The sequence below is a fragment of the Diadema antillarum genome, unplaced genomic scaffold (genome assembly GCF_040938485.1).
Source record: "Diadema antillarum isolate AM-2024a unplaced genomic scaffold, OU_Dant_1.0 seq00000398_RagTag, whole genome shotgun sequence".
NCBI lineage: Eukaryota > Metazoa > Echinodermata > Echinoidea > Diadematoida > Diadematidae > Diadema > Diadema antillarum.
In genome coordinates, this window is record NW_027271389.1 from 1,059,444 (window position 1) to 1,086,686 (window position 27,243).

General features: G+C 38.3%; 1 protein-coding gene across 1 annotated transcript; it reads right to left on the reverse strand.

Moving 5' to 3' along the window:
• Positions 1 to 5,263: 5,263 nt before the first annotated feature.
• On the reverse strand, positions 5,264 to 19,738 carry LOC139732027 (tyrosine-protein kinase RYK-like). The gene is made up of 14 exons (XM_071642903.1): positions 19,532 to 19,738; positions 17,540 to 17,661; positions 17,090 to 17,189; positions 14,055 to 14,189; positions 13,034 to 13,117; positions 12,174 to 12,312; positions 11,706 to 11,806; positions 10,708 to 10,830; positions 10,238 to 10,324; positions 9,416 to 9,615; positions 8,666 to 8,775; positions 7,645 to 7,804; positions 6,926 to 7,062; positions 5,264 to 5,949 (listed from the first exon to the last, which is right to left on the reverse strand). The coding sequence occupies exons 1-14, from the start codon at positions 19,650 to 19,652 to the stop codon at positions 5,838 to 5,840; spliced, it is 1,731 nt and encodes a 576-aa protein (XP_071499004.1). The 5' UTR covers positions 19,653 to 19,738; the 3' UTR covers positions 5,264 to 5,837.
• Positions 19,739 to 27,243: the final 7,505 nt, after the last annotated feature.

The window sequence follows — 27,243 nt, forward strand, 5'->3', positions numbered from 1 at the left end:
GAAAAAAGGTAAGAATTCAAGGAAAACCATTCAGTTCTCACTGATAGACAAGCGAGTGACCGCACATAGCATTCAACACTGTATACACTTTCATATAAAATGGTATCTTTGGCAAAGACATGTTATGATGGAAAGAAACTGGTTTACACATTCATTATTGTATCAATATCGTTTCAACAAAGGTTGCTCCCAGCAACCAGAAAGCCTTGCTTGAGGCACGCCCTACAGAGCAACGCCCAAGTGCCTCTGCAAATGGGATTAAAAATATTGGAAAATACCCTACTCGAAAGAGCCGGATGAATAGCTTCATTCTTTGGTCCTCAACAGGGAAAAAGAAAATGAGTGAATCAGTACATACAGTGTAACTCCATTCTCCAGGTAATGGGGAACCCCAAAAACATATGTAACATTGCATCATATTGTTCAATACATCATAACAAAAAGAATGCTTTCTTTTATTTGTCTATTTCTTTCCTGCTCTCAACTTCTACTATGAATCATGTAGACACAAGGAGCATGGATTCAGAAAGTGGTATACATTATGTTTTCACACATACAGTTATAGGATTACAAAAGAGAAAATTCATGAATTCAGTCCTTTGCGTCATTAAGGTCCTCAAGGTCGTAATGATTAACACAGTGAAAGTTATTCAAAGTTGTGCAAAAAATTATGTGCAATGGGTGCTTCAGAAATCTTGGCTAGAACATAAAAAAAGAAGAATATAAAAATGGGAAATTTCAGTTCATGTATTTTAGAAATATGTCTTGGAAGAACTCCATCTTATTTTCATTCTTTTTTGTTTCTCCATCCATTTTTCTCTTCTCTGTTTCATAAAAGTTTTTGGCAACCATTGTTCTACAACTTCACACGACACTGCTAACACTCAAACTCACTCGGCAGCTAGCTCTGCTCCAAAACAGACTTTATACCTCATAATTATTTCTTTTACCTAGTACACTCAATCTTCAATTGCTCGTGCTACAACTGATATGTACACATTTGTACACCAGAGAAGATTTTAACCCTTCCCCTATGGGATTCTGACATCTCCATTATACAGACTTTTTCTGCCAGTGTTCCGTAGGCAAATGAGTCAAAGGGGAATTCCAGTGCAGTTGAAAGTTGGTCTGATAAGTAGGAGTAACATTTTCTTAGCACAACAATCAAAATCTAATCAAAATCGTATGAAAAATTAAGGAAGTTATGAAATTTTGAAAATTCACTATTCTTTCTCAAAACACTTTTTGAATAGTCAATGTGAATATGCAAATAGTGAAGTGACGATGTCATCCCCCTAGCAACTTGCCATATCGTTTGTACAAAAATTTAAAAATTTTAAGTTTCTCATTCAAACACGACTATGCTCTAGTCTCAAATCCTGATATATCTGCTTGATCATTATTTTGAAGTTTTTCATCAAGGAATCATGTTTTACACTTTTACAACAGAAAAAAAAATGATTTTCATAATTTTTTTTTTTTTTGTTGATCAATGGAAAGTTGTGAGGTGATGCATCATCAGCTCACTCACTTACATATTCATATCAACCGTTCAAGAATTGTCATGCGAGAATTAGTGAAGCTTTGAAATTCAGTAAATTCTTTGCTTTTAGCCTGATTCTGACCTTTCCACCTCCCTGTTCTGACCAAATTTTCACTGGTGTGCTTGTAATATCTTACTCTTTCTAGTCAAACTACATCTCCTAACTGGCCTGGAGTTACCCTTTAACACTTGTGAATATCCATGCAAAGGGAGAGTTGGAAAGACATACACACATGTATCTGTCAGCTATCTCACACTGCACTGTCAAAAAAAAGGGGCAAAAAAGAGGAGAAAAAAACTCACCCTCCCCCCCCCAAAAAAAAGAAAGAAAAAAAATGCCATCAGAAACACTGTAGAGTGGACTCTTGATATGAGAACATTGATAAATCTAAATCCTCATTATTTCAGACCAATTTGCATGCCCCAAGAGTCAAAGTAGTAGTTTGTTTTTTGTGTTCCAATATCACGTAGTGTTTTCTCTGTTTTTCACCAGAATATCACACAGACTGTGTAGTACACATGAAGGACACACATGGAGAACCCTTTGCCAAAAGTTTTTTTTTTTTTGTACGCACTTTCTGCTTCCCGACAACTCAGTTTGCATGAATATTCCAAGTAATAGTTATGGCAAGTTTAACAACTCCATGCATGAATACAGCGCTCAAGGTTTTAACTTTGTGTTGTGAATACTACATCATGAATTTAAAACAACTTCAGTGCTCTGTACCTAAAAGAAACATTCAGCCCTTATGGTACAAGAAAGATGTTAATATTCTGCAGGGAAGTTTGAAGACTGTGATCTTGAAAAAAAAAAAAGATTCCATTCCAATTGCTCAATACCAACAGGTTGGTGTTTGATCAGAAGTGCACTAACCATTTATGTTTCTGGTCAGTGCGGTGGCTGCTCAAAGGGTTAGTGAATAGCAACACACAAATTTTTCTTGTTTATAAACTTCAAAATCGAAAGACAAGTTTACCGTATGAATGAAATAACATTTTTCAGCAGTTAGAGCATATTTTCCATATGACCCCAACTGACTACGGTAATACCTAAAATGAAAACAAAACAAAAAAGTTAATATTTTTCAGCAGGATGCCCGAGCTTGATGCATTCAGTATCCTTAGAGCAACTGAAAACCATTTTTAACACCCCTGCCCACATTTGAAATTGGCACAGGAACTACACTTAATGTATCCTACCTTCATTTTCACAAAAATTTGCAGTCGACCTCATCATGTAAGTCAAATGCACAATATAAGTCCAGCGTATGTCAATATTAGAGTTGCATGGAGTTTGACTACAAAAGGGATAGGAATCATCCTCTTAGTTCTCAATGAATATCATTTCAGACACAGATTAATAATTTCTCGCATAACATCATTCTTTTGTACCAAAAACGTCAAATATGTTTCCTGGACTTTCATACTGGGCCTCTTGCATGAAAGACTAACTTTAAAGGAACAAATTCTGAATGCTGATTGGCTGTTACTTGAACAGCAAGTACACAGTACTTCATGCGATCGGATCCTGACTTTTTCCTCCCCAAGTCCAACTTTTTCTTTCTGTCTGCACTGAATTCTACAGAACACTCCAAAATTCTAACTTGTTTAATAAAAAAAAAAAAAAATACAATTGCTGAACTGAGTTGTGATGCAAATAGTTGGACATGTTTTGTCCTTCAAGTTTCTGTACTTCTTCATGTGAAATCTCTCAGTGTTTCAAAAAATGTTCTCACTCTGACCACAATACAAGTATAGGGGTCCAAGCACCAGTGGAGAACTTGCAGAATTCACTCCGTTAGCACACATTCTCCTTGTTTGCCTCAAAACACTGCCTGCATCCTACAGACCCGCACTCGGCAAATACAGATAAATAGTTCCTACGGCCTATAATACACAGCAAATATCTTACATTTCCATCGAATCACCTAATAAACTCATATGTATACACAGTATCGCTTAGAATACATTCTTGTTTCTGCCTACGTATTGTGTATGCAACTACTGTAGCATCTCGCCAGACTGCAGTATGTGGCAAAGCTGCTTCTTAACTACGATGGCGCGTGTACAGACTCGGAAAAATGTCATGCCGTTACTCTACTTTAAAAATCTTAATGCTTCATTTTGCAAAAGAAAGAATACTGAAAGGGCTGACTCCGTTGAGAGTCAATACATGATCAGCATTTACATCACATAGTACTATTCCTATCTATTCTATCATAGTACATTTTCCTTTGCCAAAAACAGTAGTCTTACATAATGCACTTGTTCCTAGTGCTCTGTCATGCAAACTAAATGTACAGGTACTTTTTTTTTAGTACTTGCTATTCTATACACATCACAACACTGCTTTTCTAAATTTCATAAGCTTTGAATATGTCTGGTAAAGATATTTGCATATACACTTATCTATAACAATGTTAAATACTGCAAGATCTAAAGTGGTCAAAATAGAGATTTTTCTTCTTTCCTACCATACCCTGTGCACAAAAATGACTAAAATGCATACAGTGATAACGAAAACTACAGTAGACATCAAATGAATATCAAAAAATGTTATTCTCATAGTAATCAAATTCACAGAAAACATATCAGAACATCTGAGTATAAAACCATACATAAATTAACTAAAAATAGGACCTAAAAAAATTTCCAAAGAATTATAACAATAGAAATTATCATAATTCTATTTGTCTAAATGTAAGCATTTCAGAGAAAAGTGAAAAAAAAAATGAAAAGCACCTGCTTTAAACAGAAAGGATGCAGAAATAAAAACAATCAGTTTCAATGAATCTACCAACAAGTGGTAAATGCACCTTCCACTGCAAGCATCAAAAACATATCCCTCCCCCCACCTCAAGGATACATCTTTTGTACCTTGATAAACAGAACTGCACTCTTCCTGCACCACATAAAGGCAAAATTGATTTTGATTTAAAAAAAAAAATGAAGAACACAACATTACACTCCATTTCATTTGCTGTTTTGGCTGTATAATCTGAAGAACATGCACGAATATGGCTGTAAAAACTTGAGAACAATCTTGAGATCCAGATCTGGAATAAGACTAAAAACTAATCCATCAATGGCTCTGTTGTGAGAGCTCCACATATGTTTCACACATCATTTCATCCATCAAATATCAATGTTCTCTTCTTTGAACTTTTCTCCCTCTCAGCTCTGTAAAAGATCCTCTCATATCCTTACAGTGAAACATGAATTAGTAGTAGCCCCTACAACTTCAAATGAGTCATCGCAGGGGTCGCACTTAACTTTTTTTTAAACTAGCCAGGCGGACTACTTAGAATCAATTTTGACACTGAAGCAATATTTTGGCTAGCCAGACGGACTAGTAACTTCAGAATTTTATGATTTTTAGCTAGTCCGACGTGATTTTGGGTGGCCAATGGCCAGCGGACCATCGCCAATTTCGAACCCTGCATCGTAAGAGAAATTTTCTTTGCCAGATGCAGGCCATCACGTGCAAAAATCTTCAAGTCTATGCCTCCTGAGTTATTGATCAAGAAACACTGCTGTAATCAGTACACTATTCCATCTTGAAACATACAAAACTCAAGCAGGAACCTGGAGCATTCATGAGAAGTCTGAGAATTTCTGACTATAGAATCTGTATCCACAAAACAGCACAGAAATTTGTGAATATTTTCAGCATGCTGTACTGCTACAAACATGAAATAGAATAAAAACAAGCACAAAAAAAAAAAATCAAATTACAAAATAATTCTCCTACAGCAGTTGACTGAAAACAGATTACTTAGAACAGGTGAAAAAAAAATGGCCTTCATTCACTTGTATCTCATTTTACAGTTGCACTGCATCTAACACATATCTTTCCTAATTGCATTGTATCTTAACATAAAGAGCAGAACAATCCCACAAAATATCACATTTTCAAGAATAATGCTGCAGTAATATATACACATTGAAAACTATCTCTACAAGCTGTAATTTCCATGTACAATATGCTTAATCTGACACTTGAGACTGAAGAACAGAATTCTTCAAACACATCTCACAACAAATGTAGTTCTTTGTTATGATTTTTGACAAGGGAGGGGAGAGAGAAAGAGAAATAGAGAAGAGAGGGAGAGAGATGAAGAAGAAAAACAGGAATAAAGATAGAAGAGAGAGAGAGAGAGAGAGAGGCAGAAAAAAACAAGACATAGATATGTAGCGCAAGAATAGAGTTTGGTTACTGACAAGGGCCTGAGTTGATTAAGAGCTTTTCTTTCATTCATTTTTTTTAAAGTTTGTCTTCGACACGCACATGACTCTATATGTAGATCCCCAGTGTGCGGTGAAAGTCTGTGAGGGCGGCACACAGCTGGCTGAACTTGGGCCGGTCCTGGGGCAGGAGAGCCCAGCAGCACGCCATCAGGTTAAAGCTGCAAAGAGACGGCACAAAACGAGCCAAGGATAAATCATCATACCAGAGGTAGCGATATCGAGATGTTAACCGTTTCGCTATGTATGTGACTCATTATAAACCCCTCTCTGACAGGTCTTCTATGAATCTTTGTTGTTGTTGTTGTTGTTGTTGTTGTTGTTTAATGACGACATCCTGATAGTGTCATAGAAGTCAATGCTTTGAGGAAAAAAAATATATATATATAATTTGGCTAAAAAGATAACAAATTGATATTTGTTTATAAAACAACGACATTTACAGAAATAAGTTATTTACTTTCTTTCCAGATACACTAGTCCACAGACAGTTTGCACATCTGAACTTTTTGGTTTTCATGCAGCATGTAACTACCCTCTTCTGTTTGGATTCTTATTTTCTAAGAACCTAGTCTCTTGCATGTTTGGCTGCACTTCAACTTCAAGGCTAGTATTTTCAAAATAACGCTTATATAGCAAACATCTAGACTATATGTATTTCTGTGGTACATCTCTGGAAACAAAGTGGGACTGATCACATATTGCTGAAAATCTTAGAAGTCAGCAGAATCTACTGAAACCAACATCAGAAAATTGATGGTTGGTGATTTCATCAAGCTTTTGTGGAGATGACTCAAACACATACCTGAAGCCTCCTCAAAATCAAAATCAAGCCTTTACTGGATCACTTATGACAATTTATTAGTAATGCAACCACAAGACATTTTTAGGTCGGGGCATAAGCTCTTTCATTTCACTACTCAACAAGTAGCTCGTTTGTTCCTGTCCACATGGTTATTTTAACTGTATCTTTGACCTTCATATAAACTTAAAACTGTGTCATCTGTTTTGTAAGGAAAATATGCAAAATCATTCATCACCCTTTGATATTTGTGCATGTTTCTACGTATTCATTACGGTACTTGGGGATCTATTCCATTGCTTTACTAGCCCAAGAGTACAAAAATCATAACTTACAGTTCGTCCGGGCAGCTTGGCGGCTGGGGCATCCGGTAACCGCTCTTGAGGAACGTTGCCATCTCGAATGGATCTAGGTCCATGTAGGGGGTCTGACCCAGAGTGACCAACTCCCAAAGACACACCCCAAATGACCACTGGGCCAAAAAGAGAGCATAGAAAAAACACAGTCACTCAGCTATCTATCTCGTTGTCTTTATCAGTAAAGAAGTCACTGGGACCAGGGAGGTGACAGAGAGATGCCAACTCCCTGCAGGGACAAAAAAACTTCCTTACAACTGCCGAGATATGGTGAACGTCAATACATCTTCACTAGTGTCTGTTTACTGCCACCAAGTGGTAAATTGCGAATTGTGCGCATGTCTTCAGAGAAATGCAGATTAAACAAGGCAGTGACTACAGAACTGGATTATCTACAAATATTTTTGCCACATTAAAGGACATACCAGTATCTTTGAGAAGTTTGAACAAGAATTAGAGTAAACTTAACCTCCTTATTATAAAAAAAAGCAAATAGGAAGAAAAAAAAAAAATGAACAGGAACCTCTTAGAGACAATCGTAAGGGATTGTTATATTGATGTCAGTCACAACTAAATTGACATCTATGTCATAATGAATACTAAATTCTTTGAATATTAGGAATCAGTGGAACTTTCATCAAACAATGACAAAGGAGAAATATGTTGTGATTATGTCCAGCAAGAAAATTTTCACTGACCACATCGCTGGCGTGGGAGAAGTTACGATGGACCAGGGACTCCACGGCCATCCACTTGACCGGCCTGTTCTCGTTGTCGCCCAGACAGTGATAGTCACTGGGGAAGAGGTCCCTAGACAGGGCATTGTCCGTGATCTTCAGGTTGTAGTCTTCGTCGATCCTGGAGGGAATGAAATTGGTTCAAGGGTGACTACTTGGGGCTCCCCAAACTATCATTTCCACCCACAGACAACCACCCCTAATGCAGGTTGACCACCATGATTATCAACCCTCGGGTATATATTCCCTAGTCAATGACCCTGGGGACAAGTGTCCTGCAAGAGATGTGGTAGGGGTGGAATTGTTATTATGTAACTGTTTCTTGTGATTAAATATACTTGTATCTGTTGGGGGAGGGGATAATTCTGGAAGAGAATGTCGAGGGGAGGGGTGGTAAGGGGGGGGGGGGTGGGGGGAGTTGTCCAGGGATGTAATTGTCTAGGTAATGACTTGTTCTGGGATACAATTGCTTGGGGGTGGGGAGGAGGAGGGTGGTGGTTAATATCCCAAGGGACTGCATTGTCTTGGTATGGTAGTTATTGGTGGGGGTGGAGGGGTGCGGGCGAGGGAATGTATTGTCCAGGTAGTTGTTTGGGGTGGTACGAAATTTTGATTGATTGATTTTTGTTTCTGCATTCTTTTTCACATATAAAAGTAACACATAGTCAATTGAACAAAGTTACTGAGTATTGCTTCGATCTAACAGTTGAAAATGGTACCTGTATTAACTAAAATATACGCCATTATTCCATAATTGAAAATTAAGACAAGCAGGTGATATTTTATGCATATTCAAACTTAAGAATTACATGTACAAACCCTTCAAAAGACAAATTAAGCAACTAAAAATATAACAGAAATGCTGGAGACCATCATTATGAGTAAAATCTCTTACTTCTCCCCCACCCCCTTCCAATTTTTAGGATACACCTTCAAGAAGAGTACTTCCAAAAGAAAGGGATTTTCCATGTTTGATACTTACACACAATTCCTTGTGGCAAGGTCTCTGTGCACCATCCTCTTTTTGCCCAGGTACATCATACCGTGAGTGATTTGAATGGCAAGGTGGACAAGATCTCTCGTTGATATCGTCTGTCAAAGTACAAGACAAAACCAGCCAAACATGCTATTCAGATAACTGGAAAATACAGACAAGGGGGTACTAATGCTGGTAGCAGCAAACTTATAGGCTGGATTACAGCCAGTAAATAGCCAAGGTCAGGGTTACAACCTATGCAGATCAAAGACATAATAATGCAAATAATACAAAAATCACATCATGGTTTGAAAATAAGAAAATTGCACATATTAAGCAAGCTCTGAATCCCAAATGATGGCCCTCCTTGTAAGGGCAAAATAGAATGCTGAGCAACAACACTCCATAACAAAAACTAAATCCTACATGTACATGTACATGCTCATTTATTTCTGAAAATTGGCAGAAAGTCACTTTAATAATGCCAGCTTTGGTAAACACTTGTGAATTTGCAAACAAGCACAAGCAGACTTTTGTTACTGATGATACGACAAGGTATTGAGTTAAAAATGGCTGCCAGCCTGCATACAGCAGCCACCTGTCTATAAAGGCCACCGTTGGCCCCTTGTGAGGCTCTTGTACACAGAACCCCCTGAACTTCAAAAGTACATGCCTTTTGATGAAAATGTGCAGCTCTCCCCTCCCATCCCTCCCCACTCCCTCTCTCCAATCCCCCTCTCATGGCCAACATCTCACCTGGTGTTTGTCGCCCGGCCCGATGCGGCCGTTCTTGAGGAACTGCTTGAGGTTGCCCAGCTTCATAAAGGGCAGGAGGACCAGGGGCGGCTCGGCGGACAAGCACACGTACAGCAGCGGCAGGATGTTCTTGTGGCTCAGCCCCTGCAGCAGGCAGCTCTCCTTCAGAAGTAGGTGGCGCTGTTCCTCCGACGCATGATCTGCAAATCAGAAACGTACATCGTCTCTTTTACTCCTCAATTCATTAATACTGTTATGTAGATGACTACAGTTATGTCACATTCAAAGAGCACGATGATTCATGAAAAATACCAATAAATGAAAATTCACGACAAATGTAAATGAGACTGAAGAATCATCACACAATGCTATTATTCATTATGACGTCAGTTCATCTTACAGGTAAACATCTTTACGAAAAAATTCACTGTTGCTGTTGAATCGCATCTAATTTTCCCTTTTTTTATCGTGACTAAAACATCATCACTTCACAATAATCGTGCATTTTCAGAGCATATAACTTGATGTTTCTTTTTCCAACACGGAACAATTGCTGAGAAACTCTATAAAACTATGGTAGTTTGGAGATAGAGATAGTGCTCCATGTTACTACTGTACAATCAAACACAGCTTGTGTTGTGCACCAGTACAGCATTGTCAATACATTGTAATATACAAATTGACTGACGATACGACGCTACAAATTGAGCTTTCAGTTATATGCGATAGGGAGAATTCATTTTTTAATGGCATGGCATGTCTCTCCCTTCACCGACAAGTAACACACACTTCCGAGCACATAACTTTGTGCTCAACACTCACCCGTGACTGCCTTGACAAAGACCTCCTTGTCGGCCTCGCCCGTCTCGCCACTCAACAGCATGCCCTGGTAGATACGGCCAAATGTTCCTGTCATGAGGAAAAAAAGATGCATACACTTCAAGGTCAATGCGCTACCAACAATCTCATGGAAATTAGAGTTGTTTCTCTGGGCAGTCAGGAAGATACTTCAGGCATTGCAGACATATAGGGGAAAATAGTGAAATTTTAGAATTTAATCTAGAGCGTGTGCAACCCACAAGTTGCTAGGCGCAGCTTCATTCACTCATGCATACATATGCCAAGTTTCATTGTGACATCTCAAACAGTTCTTAAGCTGCGTTGTCCACAAAATCGATTAAAGCTGAACGGACAACTTGAAAACATGCCTTGAGTAACGCTCTATGTCACAGGCATAAAAAACCTGTCCAAATCCTTTTTCCTCAAAGGGAAAAAAATACAATTTTTCTTACCCTCCAGCAAAACATTGCCCAGTGATATTCTTGACCGTTCGATGGCGTAGGGGGCCAGTTTTAGCTGCAGATCCTCTGCTTCCACCCTGGAAGGACACGTTTGGTATTGCAGGGTGCTGTAACCTGTAAAACAAGGAATTCAAGACACGCAAACCATTCACATCTGCAAGCAGAGAAAAAGGTAATTTAGAGGTTTTGTAATTATGCAAACCATAAAGGGGTGCCTAGCTTCATCTACAAGTATCTATGGTTTCTGAAGATGAAATCCTTTGTTTGTTATATTCTCAGTTTTGGGGGCGGGGGGTAATTCAATGGGAATATATCAGAATAGGTTGGTTACTGTCTCATGCTCAATTGATTAGGCACTACCAGAATGTTATGTTCTGCCTCATGCTTGTATGACCATCCCAGCAATGTTATGGGCAATGATTACACAGAACATGAAAAGGAGATGGCATATAAGGTACAAAGGTGGTGTAGCCAAACTTATGGGTAGTGAACACTGTGTAAGTAAACCTTGATTGCATGAGCACATTCATTATTGGACCATTATCATTGAATGTGCTGAATCATAGCATTACTTGCTCAAAATTTACATAAGCCACTGACTAAGTTTAAACCTCCTTTGTGAATTCTAGCCAAGGCTCCTACCTTTGCTGCCTGAAGAAATGTGTATAAGAAACAAAATCAATTGGAAATGGTTTCATCTACCCAAACAAGCAATGTAATTTAGCTTTTACTTTAATAACAAGGGTTTGTAAAATCTCAGAAAATGGCCACTAGTACTGCTTTTGATGCATGCTGGGATAACTGGGGGAGCCAATGTGGTTTGAATTTCAGATACCTCTCCCAAAGATCCCCCTCTGGCAGTGTTTTATAAAGCTCTGTGCATAATAAATCATAGATCTCAACCACACAAACATCCTTTGTAAATGGAAGGATGTCTCTCGGTGACTGACAACACTCACCACCGCCACCACCACCTCCGCCGCTCCCACCGCCACTGGAGAGGCCATTGGCCTTTGGCGCCGGAAGTTTGGCAAAGTTGGGATGCTCCGCTTGCCGCGGTATGATGAGGCCCGTGCTGCTGGCGTCGCTGCTGCAAAGAGAAACATGAGATAGAGCATTTGCACAAGTCAAAAAACATTTCGGCACGAATGATCAACCTGGCATGACGAGGTGTAATACTGACACGATCTTACCACACTCACTTGCCGAAGTTTGTTTATGGGATAGTGAACACCATGGTAGAGTCGTAAAGGTGTATTTCACTGACATGATGACACATACCAAACACATTAATTGGTAACAAAAATTGGAGTGAAATGGGACAGATCAACCTCCCTACTAAAAGTTGTTTCAAAGAGAGAGGAGCAACGTCGGACAACTATTAAAGGGAAAGTGTGAGCAACGTCAGATAGTCGTGATCAATGATGCATGAAGGGCATCTTACAAAAACTGTATACCTGGCTGGGTCAGCTCCCCTCATCGTCCTTAGATGTATAAGGGCCACGACCACCACGAAGAGCAGGATGATGCCGCAGACTACGCCCACCGCTATGTAGAAGACACTGGTAGAGGTCACCGACTTGACCTTCGACTCTGCTGTGAGAATTTACGTGTGAGAATTCACAAGATCAGGGGACATCAAAAATGTCAAGACACAGAAGGTGTCCAAATGTACTCAGATAAGATCTTGAAGTATATACCAGGGTACATGTACAAGGCAGTCTACATTGTACGAAAATGATTTACATGAAAAGAATTATCCCAATGCATGAATGCAAGGCAGAAGACCCACACTCACATTATAAACAATCAAATTGGCTTCAGATGGCGAAAATGGTTGTGAATATCACAATGATAGTGAACTTTAAATATGATACATTGGTAGGGGTATACATACAGGTACACTGAAAATATCTAGGAATACCTGGCATTATATCTTGCACACACCTACAAACACATGGGTCCGAATTCACGAAGGTGGTACAAATGAAACCATGGTTTAAACCATGAACAAAAACCATGGAGCGCCAAGTGTCGCACGGAATATTTCGTAACGAAATTGGTCATTTCGTCGACAAAATGACCGTTTCGTTAACAAAATTATCATTTCGTGGACAAAATGTTCATAAATTTACAAAATGTATTCATTTTGTTACAAAATAATCATTTCATCGACGAAATGACTGATTTTGGAACGAAATATTCCGTGTGACACTTGGCGCTCCGTGGTTTTTGTCCATGGTTTAAACCATGGTTTCATTTGTACCACCTTCGTGAATTTGGGCCATGGTGATAAAACAATAACTGAAATACTCACTGACAAGAACTGAGTTGTTGAGTTGTGATGGATTTGGCAACCTTTCTATGGGATCCTCCCTTACAACCGGAAGTTTGGGCATAGCTGCAAAGTCAAACACCACAAGAAGAGATATCATTACACACACAAAAAAGACTGATCATCATATTGAAAGAAACAGCAAATCAACGTTATCACCTGGTATGTGTTATGCACACTGGACATTGTATGAAGAACTATACAATACAATTGTACAGCGTACAGTGTTGTATGTGTAAAGCAGCAGAACTTTCTTGATTTCAACTTATACAATGTAAGTACACTGGCAAAGGGTCCATCACTTATTTTGCTACCGGATTTGACCCTTGCTGTGTTTAACTTTAGGTCATCAATGAATCATAAATACTCCCTCAATTTCTTTTGGAATTGGCACATACAGTACTGCTGTATGTCTTGAAAGCGATATATCTATTTTGTCTATACAAGGTCTTGTTACCCAAGCAATGATAAATATCTGTCAAAAATCTCTTCTGGATATTAGATTTTGTGATGATGCCATGGAGTAAAGTGAAAATCATTTTCCGTCAAAACTAAGCAACGGTAACCCCATTGTCCATGGATGTATTTTGTTATCATTGCTTAGTCAGTCCAACTACAGGGTAATTTCACTTACAGGATATAAGTTCTTTCTCTGAAATTTAATTTATTTCCAAGAGGGAACTTTAATACAGATGAAGATGCAATGGAATGGCAAAACTGTGAGGCAATAACATCATCACCACATTTTATTTCTGAATTAGACTAAGACTGCTGTTGGGTGTTATTGTGTTTTCCATGGAAACACATGAAATGTAACCTCATCCCTACCCCTTCTTGGTCAGACTGTCATTACGACAACAACAACAACAACAACAACAAAAAGAGAAAATATTAACAATTGCTTTGTTTGCCTGATTCTTCACTACTTTGTTGGTTTTAAAGGTACATTAACTACCGATAGAACATGGAGAGAAGATTGATTGAGCAATTCAAAGTGGCTTACCCCCGTCGCAGAATTTGGTCCTGACCGTGTTGAGGGTGGTGATGTTGCTGGCCGAGTAGAGGGTCAAGTTGACCTGCATCTCAATGGTGGCCTCCCCGCCCTCCCGGCCAGTGCACATCAGGTTTACCTGGAAGACTGAGACAAGGGAGTGGACATGCACACACGTTGCCATTATAAACACCATTTGTTTTTCAAAAGTTTAAAGAGATGATATACTGTATTATTAAAAACAAGGAATGTTCGAGTGCATTTAAATTTTGCAAACAAAGAATCCTAAAAAGGTGGGTCCCACCTTTTATCAGGACCTTTTTGTTTTACATTGTACTTTGTATATCTGGATATCTCAGTCATTTCAAAATTGATTTTCATCAAACAATTCCTCTTAGAATGGTATGCTCTTTAATATTTCATAAATTTGTATAAAAAAAACAAGTTGTATATATAGCTCGCACAAAGTTAGTCCCCATCTCAACCCATCCCTTTAAATGCAAACATTACAATTCCTACAAAACATTGAGTTACACAAAGAAAAGTAGACATACGTATATACAACTGTACAAAAGGCAGAAGGTGATGAGTACAAATCCAAGGTTGGTTCAACAAATTGATGTACTGTCTAGACTGTAGGGTAATGGAAGGTACACATTTTGTACTCCTACATAGCAAAATATTTAATCAGAATCAAAATGTCTGCCTTTTATCATTCTTTCATGGTATTACAAATGCAGACTTTAAGCACAAGGGACGCATTGTATGCACGCTTCCTTGAGGAGCACATCACTGTTATTGTCATATGTATTCAGTCATGTTGACATCTGTCTGGTTGACTGAAGTATTACAATAATAGCAAAAATAGCTCAAGACGACAAAACTTTAAATCTATTGAACTCCTCCACCCCAGGAGACCGCGTTGTTCTCTTGCATTGTTATGCACTTGTACAACGCACAAGTGGTTCACAATACTTTTGCAGAATGTGTGCAGGAAGAGAAGTCTATTCATAACACAAGGGAATGCGAACAAGAGATTTGCAAATTTTTATCTGTGTTTACTTTGAAATCAAATGCCATAGAAGTCAACTTTTCACTTCTTCAGACCTCTGGCATTTCTTTGAATTTATCAAATGCATCAAATATTGACTGCTCGTATTCCCTTGGGTCTGAGTCAAAGCATGCTACAGCACTGACTTGGCTTTACCTCCAAGTCACAGCATTATTGTACCAATCAACTTGTGTCAACCTCTCATACTCTGACCCCAACAGAGGTCAGGGTCTGCCTTCTTAACACATTATTCACCACTACAATATAAGTCTACATGTATATGGGTAATTCCATGAAGTTGGGGCAGTGTCCATGTAGCATCGTGATATTTGAAAAATACATTTCAGCATAACTCAATATTAATGATGCTATACATTTATTATTTGTAGGCTTTACAATTGCATTGAGGCCACACATTTTCCTGGAAATTTTGTGCCATTCAGACTCAATTTTGATGAAGTTATTAAACAATATGTAACGGTGTCCTGTAGCATCGGGACGTGTTTATGTAGCATCGTGATATTTTAAATTTTTCTCCTAAGAGACAAATTATGGCAATTAGCTTGACCAAAATTTGATGCAATATGCATATTTACTAGATTAGTCAGATAGCTAAATATCTCAAATTTCCTGTACACAGTTTTAATTTTAGAAGAAAATTACAAAATGTATCACGATGCTACGCGGTGTCCTGTTTTGTTACATTTGGTGGACACCGCGTAGCATAGTGACACATTGTGTAATTTTCTTGTAGAAGTAAAACTGTGGAAAGGAAAGTTAAGATATTTAGCTATCTGACTAATCTAGTAATTATGCATATTATATCAAATTTTTGTCAAGCTGATTGCATTAATTTATCTTTTAGGACCAGATTTTAACTATCACGATGCTACATGGACACGTCACGATGCTACAGGACACCGTTACATTTTTTAAAGATAACTTCATCAAAATTGAGTCTGAATGGCACAAAATTTCCAGGAAAATGTATGGTCTCAATACAAATGTAAAGCCTATAAACAATATATGTATAGCATAATTAGTACTGAGTTATGCTAAAATGTAACACTTTGTGCCCCAACTTCACGGAATTACCCATATACAGACTACAAGTCCTACCTGTACCAATACAGTGCCCAGTCAAATTGTACCAACTGCATATTCTATTGTGAACATAGACCTAGGTAACATGCGTTATTTGTTTAAATGTTGAGAGCAACTTCTGCAAACCTCTGCTACAGCCTGGTAAATATCATAGGCAGTGCAACATGTCATTGTCAAGGAAAAAGAATGGGACATACAGATTTCCAGAAGTGCCAAGTTTCCCAACTGGCTGGGAGTGAGATACTGTGAGAGAACGAGGCAAAGGGGAGGGGGGGGGGGGGGGAAGGGGAGTTATCCCTTCCCACGGGAGGGAGTTTTTTCAATTTGGGATTCAAAATTTGCAATTTGGTGCACATGTATAATACTATTTTACTTGCATAACTGTCAGCTACTTGTTAATGAATGATGATCATTTTTAGCTGCAATGTACATTTGTACATGTAGAGCTCTTTTGCCCAAATGTAGCCTAACCCTGGTAAATTTGTGGGGCTGGTGGGGCTTGGGTGCTTACATGTAAACCCAACATGAACAATAGGTGGGACTTAGGCAAGGAATCCAGAACTAATGTCCTTTTGCATTTCGCTTTCGTTCAATGCCCTACATTTACTACTCCATTACTGCACAAGAGAAACTAAATTGCCAGATATAATTCAAATGGACGGGGAGAAAACACACACACAAAACATCCCATAATTGCCGAGGGGAAACCCGAACGCACACAGAAACACCACACATTAAATCTAAATTATTGTCATCTGGACCAAAGACTTGAACACAGTATTGCTTCAAGAACACAACGAAACAACGTACGAGTGGTACAGCATTCCATTGATACATTTTTGCTGGTATGAGAGATTCTAAATGCCTTTGCAACATGCGACACAAGACTTACCCGATGCTTTGGAGGGTACGGTCCCACCCAACTCGATGTTCAACCTTGGATGGTAAAGTATCCTTGGGTTCTTGGACTTGACTGACATTGAATAGAAGACCTGAAGAAGACAATGTATGCAGAGTTAAAAGCATTATTGTTCAGCTATGTGAACAAACTCTTAAAACTTGAATGCTGTTTAGAAGTCGTCGCAGCTCCAAAGAAGATACATCGCACATTATTCAAAAAAATGAAAGAAAAAAAAGAGCAATTAATTAATACCATCACATCATATTAGAAATTGCACATTGCTAAAGGCTTTAAAACCACTGTAGTGTCTGGCACGAAGAATGAATTGTGTTAAATGATATGGGGCCTGCACCAAAGTGCAAATTTGGGCAAGCAGAAGAACTGTTCGTAATCATGAAAAGTCCTGTACGGTGACAGTGTACATTTACGTGTATGTCTCACCTGCTTTTCACTGTACCACGTGTAGTTAAGCTCATTCACTCCTTTTGGCACAGCGAGGGGGTACTTCAATGCTGCCCTGTTGATTTTCCCTTCACGAATGTAGTACAGCTCTGCAGACACACCTGTCCATGAAATTAGGAAAATGATTATTCTTATTGAATGAAAAAAGAAGTGTCATCTCAATCTGCACTTAACCATCATAATTTGATAAAAATGTCATACATTTTTCTCAAAAATCATATCAACACAGGGGGCCAACATGGAAACAAAAAAATCAGGGAGGATCCAGCAATCACAGAGATACAGTGTACATATGTACATTGCACCAGTGTGCTACATTGCATCTCAAGAGGTAGAAGGGTCAGGGGGGCTTTAAAACTTACTCTTTGATATATGTTTTCAGGCAGCTTTACACAGAGTCACGAACATATAAAGTAGCAAAATTGTGTGATATGTCCACAAGGGCAGAATTCTACATGTACATGGATTGGTATGTACATTTACACTGATACATTATTACAACTGTTCCTTACTTAACACGGCTAGGCAACATGCTCTCAAGGAATTTTGAATCCCTGTATTTTTTGCCAGTGTAAATAAAAAAGTAAATTTTTGCTGGCAAACACAACTTCCTACTCAATCTTGAGGAGTTAAAGGATCCCCTGGAGGTCAGCGACCCTGTGGACGTCACCTGTCTCGCAAATTGCAATGACTGCGCTGTACTATTACATTGTACAGTTACACAAATACATTATACACAGTTTGTACAATGTAACATACAAATCAGACATGCTCATAACTTTGTGCTGCATACATGTAGACATTGTGACAGATAGGTTACAAATGTAGGTAAATGTTACATTGAATATCAACTGCAGACTGTGCATCAGGCACAATACTAGTACATTGTATTCTTCAATTTGAACTACAGCTCTTCAAATCATTGTACAACACACATCAAAATCTGTAAAGATTATGACCTCAAAGTACGAATTGAACATTGTACCCAACATGTAAAAGTGCATACTGTTTGCAAACTGAATTAAGCTGCAGCCATACACAGAAAAAAATGACACAATACATAAAAACACAATATGTTTTATGACGGGGTGGGGAGGGGTAACAGGTAAAACTTGAACTACAATGTAGTTGGAGGATATACACGTACTTATGTATGTGAGAGGGAATGGAGTGAACGAGCCGTCCGGGGCAGGGATATGGGGGGGGGGGGGGGGGGGGAGGGGTTATTAAGAATTTTTCATCAAAAAAGTACAAATAAATTGGGAAATGTGATTGGCTAAATTGTTTCATCTGCCATATCAAAGTGCCATCTTTTCTTTTACACATGCATCATCACCTTGTGTCACATGTACAATTGTGACCCGCTACAACAAAAGGATCCGAAAGTCGGGGGAGGACAATTTTCTGAAAATGGCATGACATTATTCCCTTACTCTTCTTCTTTAATTTCATATACGTGTACATGTTGTATAACACAACTCATAAAAGTACTCGGTTGCAGAGATATCGATATCCCAGGCAATGCAATACACAATACGTCCTATACGTGCAATATCAAGGTCTAAGGAGGTCCTGAGCGCCTAGTACCTCCTTGGCAATACCAGACCACCAGCGAAACCCCTGCCCGGCCCTGTCTGGCCATCCATACATACCTTCGTAAGCTTTTGCTAGTGTCATAAAACTCGCATTGCTACAGTACTGGTCTCTCTCAAGAAAGTCAGCGGTAAGACCAAAAAATGCTTAGAGAATGTTTCTGAATTACTGTAGGCACTCGAAAATATTACTATTAGTAGTCATATTCATTGATACACTTCCGTTACACTACTCATCTTCTCTTGTGCCTAAGTTTATTTAGAACATCGTATATGGTAATGGCAATATGGGCCTCTCTAACAAGTCAAGGAGTAACCACACAGATTACTGTTTCCATCACATTACAATTACGCATTTCATTCTGAGGTTTGTACCTACCTACTAAACGCTGAACTTCACTTGGACTGATGAACAGGTTCATATAACCCTGTACATAGTATATGCATGTGAATAAAACCACACATTTGAGGAAAATCACGTATAAAATCCTGGAAGCCATGGCTGTAACATTCGTTGTCAATGTCTTGAATACTCCGTGGGTTTACCGAAGTGTACAAGATTAGTGCGGGAGTAGCCCTGCCAGTACAGTAGCCAGAGCCTGATGGGCACACTGTACTTTTTTCAGTGATTGATGGTGCACTGCGCGGCGGCCAGACCCCTACGTACAGCAATACGTCGCTGCGATTCGGGGTGAAGTATGCAGTGCATCCCAATGTACGTACGTGTATTCAACGCTGGTATCCGAGCCCGCTGCTCACCATTCATAACAAAACCACGCACACACACCACACACACACACACACAATACGCAAAGTAGCGAAGTTCATGCATCGCACATACACACATACACTATGGGCTTTGCATGCAGATACACAGACACACACATACCACACACAACACCACAGGGGTCGTGTGTGTCTTTTTTCTCCCTCTCCATAGTCCATCTCGGTGAATCACCATCATCGCAGAAAAATATGAGACCGCCAATTTGTTGGTCATGCAATTTTGAGGATAGAGAAGGACGGTCATTTTTTTTTCTTTTTACGTGGATCATTTTTTGTCTGACTCATTTATTACAATGTAGGAGATCAGTAGCTTGACTCCCCATCCGCATTGCCAGTTTTACTCACAGAGAAGCAATTTTCCCTTGCCATATATTTTCTTCTTTTTTTTGCGTGTGTGTGCGTTTGTTTACATGATTAAAATTGAACTACTAGTACTACATATTATTATCCAAGTTTGAGAGCGGTAAAAGATTTATGGAAAGTTTGATCTGTTATAATCAATTTCTCTTTTTTTATTCTTTCATTTCAAAGCTTGGAAACTTATATCGGTCACAAATTCTACACATTATGCAACAAGACATGGCGATTACTAACCTCACAATATTCCTTGTGGTGTATAAAGCTGTTAGCATAAAGATACGAAAATAATTTTGGCTAAATATGTATGTAATATACAATTAAGAAAGAAGAACCGTATCTACTTAAAAACTCACCAATGTTAGTGCATTTCAATCATTCATGATTTGTTGCGAATGATAGAATTTATCTTTTCACATCATTTGAACAACATGTACAGAGCGTTGGTTCTAATCAGTATCTTATGTCTGATTTCTATGATTTTTAAACCTTTTTCACAGTTTTAGATCGATCAATTCATGTTGAAAGTCTTGTTGACAAAAAAAGATGGCATTTCACTGTACATGAACTTCAGCTCTATTCATGCTCAAAGTGACTGTCAATGATTTTGCTGCTAAATATTGTAAAAGTTGTATTGATTTAGCCACGACAAGTTCTTTCCACAAAAAACTTTTTTTTTCATAAAAAATGGTGTTAAAATGACCCATATCCATCTGCACAAACCATATTTCAGAGCAATGGGGTGATAACAGTAATTGCTGCTTCAAATTTGCATGATTTACGTAACCGAAAACGTTGTGTCATGTAGACAGAGAAATGTCATAATGCAGACTTGCTTAAACTTCAGCATTTTTTTTTGTTAACTGTAAATGTCTGTTTGAGTAATTTTGCTCTGTATACACTTCGTTATTCCGAAGGTTCGTAATTCCGAAAATAAAACAAGGTTCGTTATTCCACAGGTTCTCTAATCCGAAAATGAAAAAAAAAGCTTTATTCTGAAGGTTCGCTCATCCGATATTGAATAAAGATACGTTATTTCGAAGGATCGTTAATCAGTAATGAAATATAGTTCGTTATTCCGAAGGTGCGCTCATCTGAAAATGAAATAAGGTTCCCTTTTGTTCCCGAAGTTTCGTTAATTCGAAAATGAAATAAGATTCGTTATTCTGAAAATGGACTGGTCTTCATTAAGTGACAAATATAGGCCTACGGTGTTGTAACTAGTTGTTTTAAAAAATGTGGTAGGTATAAAATCACGTAATGAAAATTGAATGAAAATGTGCGCACAAACACACACACAGACACAGACAAAAACAAACATTTGCAACACACACGATATACACACTTTTTAAACTTGAGAGGCTGGAACACAAGCGTAATTTGTAATTGTCTTATTGCTGAAAACACGTGTTTTCTCCTCCTCCTCCTCCTCCTCCTCCTCCGTTGACACCCTTCGCCTCCTCTCTTTTACATCATCCTCGGGAGGAGCTATTCTTCGCTACAAATCATTTTTTTCCATTTTAGAAAAACAAACCGAATTTCATTTTCTGATTAACTGTGTGCTGCATTTACGGATTAACGAACCTTCAGAATAATGAACTCCTATTCTATTTTCGGATATTATGAACCTACGGAATAGTGCCATAAATGTTCGGATTAACGAACAATTTTCTATTTTCGGATTGACGAACCTCTTTTAAGGAATTTGTGTTTGTGTGTTCCGGAATAAGGAACCTTCGGAATAGCAAACTTCACCCATTTTGCTCAGCACCCACATTTTTTTTTTAATGATTTTTTTTTCTTTCATCAAACAAGAGCTCAGCTGAGGTTGTTTGAATGAACTCAGACAGATATCAAGAAAATAAAAGTAATTTTGCCGTCAGTAGAAATGATATATCGTGGCATCCTTTTGTTTTAATTTGTTATAATACTTGACCTGTTGTTGTTGTTCATTTCCATCTGTGAAGATGGCTGGATAGCCCATATTCAGCTACTATAAGCTGCTCTTCCATGGGGTCCAGTTGGATGTGGGGTGGGACCACTTCACCGGGTTAGACACCCTGCTCTTTGCGATGAATGAATGAAGCGGGATCTTTTACATGCATGAGCTGTGACTCTCTCATACACGGGACCTCCATTTTATGTCCTATCCGAGGGACAGAGTGTTTTGCCTCTTGCTAGAGGGGACGGTATGTTTACACACAACATTGCTCAGTCCAGACTCGGGTTCGAATTAAGAACCCGGGCCGCGTGATCGTGAGGCAGACGCGCTACCGACTGAGCCAACTCACCGCCCTCATACCGGACATTTTATTTTCATTATTTTGTGCAGCATATACTGATTTCGAGATATGCTTTATATACCAAAATGCATATATGCCTACTTTTGGTTTTGCCTATTTCATTCATGGAGGAATTATCTTGAACTGTATTGGAGGGCGTGTTGTAGAACAACAGAACAAACATAATGAGACTATCTGGAGTCGTGACAAGAAAGAAGAAAAAAAAAAGAAAGAAAAGACGGCTGTCGAGGAACTTGGGAGATTGAATGGAGACATTAATTTTGAATTCACCAACACAACAAAGGAGAGGTATAATACGAACATTAAAGCGATTACGTGACCATAAGCAAAAATGGAGAATGGACGAAGTGGAACTAAAGATCATGCTGGGAAAGGAGAGGGAATAAGAGAAATGAAAGGAATATAGTTGAATCAAGTCCGTTGTAATAATACCATATTGATATTAATGTTTGATTGATATTTGAGATAATTTTGAGCTTATTTCTATTTCTCTTTCGCCACCGTGCCTGTGGGAGACGGATGTGCCGTTCGTTGACTCTATGTGAACTTGTTATGTATAAGAGGGTATGGGTTAAAGGGATGGTACAGTATTGGTGGAGATGAGAATTGGGCTTTTAACTTTTTGCGAGATACCAAGAAAACACTTATGATATAGTACAGACCATTTTAAGAGGAATTTGGAATGTCTGAAACATCCAAAAACAAAGTAAAACAAAGCGATCGTAATAAAGTGTGGGTCCCACACTTTATTAGAATCGCTCTTTTTTTTTTTTTTTGGATATCTCAGCCATTCCAAAACCAATTTTCGTCAAATAAACGATGAATTCCTCATAGAATTACATGCTCTTTCATAATTTTTATTTCATTATTTTAAGAGGTTTCTCATTTTCTTACCCAAAAAAAATGTTAGAAACCTGAAATTAGGTCTCAACCAAAACTATACGATCCCTTTAACCTCGCTGAGGGGGGGGGGGGGGGGGGGGGGGGGGGGGGGGGGGGGGGGGGGGGGGGGCAAAGTAATTAGAGTTCTATCTCAAGCCAAAATATCATACACCCTGTTATGTCCCACTGATTGCTTCTTTGACAGAAATTCATCCCAAAAAGTGTTCAGAGAAAATGCCGGGATGTTTCCTTTCAAGCAGTTTGACTTCTTTGGGTAACTTTATCTGTTTATTGGAAATTTCGGGGTCAAAGAGGTCACGAAAGGGTAAGGGGGCTGAAGGAGATGATGAATAATTTTGTCGTGTCGCAGTTAGGGGGCTCGCGGGCGAAAACGTGCCGTCGCGGATGCGGCGCCCTTTGCGCGGGAAAATAAATCGCTTCTTAGAGGATGTACGCAAGAGAGTGATGGAGAGTGAGTAATCGGGGAGGGGTGGAGGTGCGGAGGGGAGAAAACAGCAAAAAGACACAAAACCCTATAATAGAGCCCTTCAATTATTACATCACGATGCCTTGGTGAGTACGCGGCACAGACATCACTTGTATTAGATATTGTTTAAAAAATGAACAACTTTAACGGGATAGTATTGCATGGTGAGATGAGGATTGAGCTTTTAACTTCTTGCGAAATACTACGAAAACACTTATGAATTATCACAGAGCAAACAATTCTATACGTGGAATTCAAAGTTTCTTTGGTGAAAATCGGTTTTGAAATGTCTGAGATATCAAAAAACAAAGTAAAACAAAGCGATCCTAATGAAAGGTGGGTCCCACCTTTTAATTATAGGTCCATTTGTTTTGGATATCACAGCCATTTCAAAACCAATTTTCATCAATTAAACTTTGAATCCCTGTTGATATAACATGCTTTACTATATTTCATAAGAGGTTTCTCATTATCTCACAAGAAGAATTTTTTTTTTGAAAACACAATTTCCTATTCGTTTGTGATACCAAACTTTGGAATAATGTAAAGGAAAAAATGCTCTTTCAGAAAATATGAAAACCTCAAAATTGCCTACTCTAGGTTGACCCTTTTCACCTACTTTGAGCTCTCACTTAAAATTAGGGCTTGCGACTGTTTGTTCGGTTTTATTTTTCATACACAGTCTGAAATACACTTTACATTAATCTTAGAATTGTACACCCTTTAACGTTTCATATAAGTTGTTTCTCATTGAACTTAAAAGCCTACATGAGAGATTAAAGGGATCGTATAGTTTTGGTTGAGACCTAATTTCATGTTTCTAACAGATTTTGGTGAGATAATGAGAAACCTCTTATGAAACATGAAAGAGCATGTAATTCTATGAGGAATTCAACGTTTATTTGATGAAAATTGGTTTTGAAATGGCTGAGATATCCAAAAAAGAGCGATTCTAATGAAGTGTGGGACCCACACTTTATTACGATTGCTTTGTTTTACTTTGTTTTTGGATGTTTCAGTCATTCCAAACCCGATTTTTATCAAAATAAACTTTGAATTCCTCTTGAAATGGTATATGCATTGTACTATATCATAAGTGTTTTTCTGATATCTCGCAAACAGTTAAAAGCCCAATTTTCATCTCCACCAATAATGTACTATCCCTTTAACATCAGTGTTAGGTCTGCAAATACAAACGGACTACCATGTCTCCCTGCATAATTCATTCTCCGGATCATCAGCAATAAACGAGTCATGATGCACACAATATGTGACTTGGTGCCACTGTTATTACTTTATTTTCCACTTCGAGTATACAGTGAATCTACAAACTACACTAAATATCTCCGACAGTGGTGACCTTATAGCTACAAGCATAGACACTAATCACAAGCTTATTATTGACAAAATTCCGTTTAAGTACATACTCTTCATCTGCTCTTACATCACATTCCTGGAAATTTGATCACTGTATTTTATACATACTGCACCCAATTGGGAGAGAGCTGATGTATTAAAAAATAGATTCATAAAATTTCTTTTGAACATCTCCAACCATCTATAAAATCTATTGAAGACTAGACTATAGTCTTGAAGAACTATCTAGAAGAACTGGATGTAAAACAAACTGTAGGATACCCTGGTAACATTATACACGGTCATTGTTTGTAGTGACTTTTGCAAAAATTATTTAGCGCTGTTTCTAGATGAATGAACTATCATCATCAATGACGCATATCCATCCCTGTAATTCTATCTTGAAATAGAATTTATATTTGTATGCTGATATGACATCATGTAATGCAGTAGTAAAAGCTGTAAATGTGTGACATTGTACAGCATGACAGAGACGTATCTCCTGTCTACTCACAAACTGAGAATACATCAACATTAAATTTATCTATTTGCTTGTGTAATTGTGCTACTTCTGGCTACTTCAAGAAACTTTTAAATGCTTTTGCTTGTGGACATATGAAATCTCAATGGTTCTACTGCAGTCTACAGCAGTCCTGGACTACGCTGGCATGCATCATGGTGTACCTGAACAAACAAGGGTCTACATGATATGAAAATTCCTACTGCAGTAGTTTAATTCTGTGGATCGTGTACATGTATGTCTTAAGCTCAGAGTCCACATTCAGCCCTTGTATAGATATCTGGAAACAAAGAGAGCAATACTTGGTATATGTTTTTCTACCAACAATCAGAAAAAAAAAATCTTGAATAACCCTCCTATACACCATTCTTAGAACACATGTATAATCCTCTTGGCATCAACCTAGGATACAGGGAAATTGATAAATTTGCGAATACATTGTAGATTCAGGAATATAGTACACACTTCCTCCATAAAATTCAAGAGCATATATGATCACATGAAAAATGACTACACATAAATATAAACACATGCAGAGCTTTAAGTAAGAAATCTATAGACTACATCAAACTACATCTTAAATGATGATGTATATATTATAAGCACTTCAGTACATGTAGGCCAACATATTCTTATAACTTACTCACATAAATTCTCTACCTAATATAGTGATTATTTCCATCCATCTTTCTCAGAGCACGGTCAAAGTTTTGGTCCTGGGAGTTGCCAATATTCCATTTCAGTTTAAACAACAGAACTTATGTTCTTTCCTACACTGTATACTCACCATTGAGCAGTATACCTCAACTAATGAATATTCATCAACTATAGTCAGTTTATGTAATCGTATGTAGATATTAAGACATTTTGCTATGACACTTTTAGTACAACAGAATGTTGTGACTTTATGTCAAAAACCCACAAGTAATGGCACATTTTGTGGTTGTATAATCACTGAGCATCTTGGGTTATCAATATCAATTTCTGCTGTTTAATATTTTGTGAAGGAATTATCACTCTTTCTAAAAATAACACTTGGAAGCACAGAAATAATTGCAAGTACCTTGCATGGGTTTTTAGCTCACCTGAGCCAAAGACCAAAGTAAGCTGTTACAATCATTCATCATCGGGCATTTTCTCAAACCAGAAGTGACAGAGCTTAGTTAGTTCTACGAGAACTCATAAGAACAACGATGACTGTGGTTTGTACATGGTGGATCTATAGGAGGTGCCCCTTCAGGATCCGGGGGGGGGGGGGGGGGGGGAGGGGGAACCAAATTAGGGCCTAATTGCTATGAGAACATTTTCAGCTTTTTCTTGGAAAACCCCATGAAACATTTTCACTGAACTGAGCAGTTAGTATCCCTGGGGTGACAGGATTTTAAGTTGTTCAAAAGAGC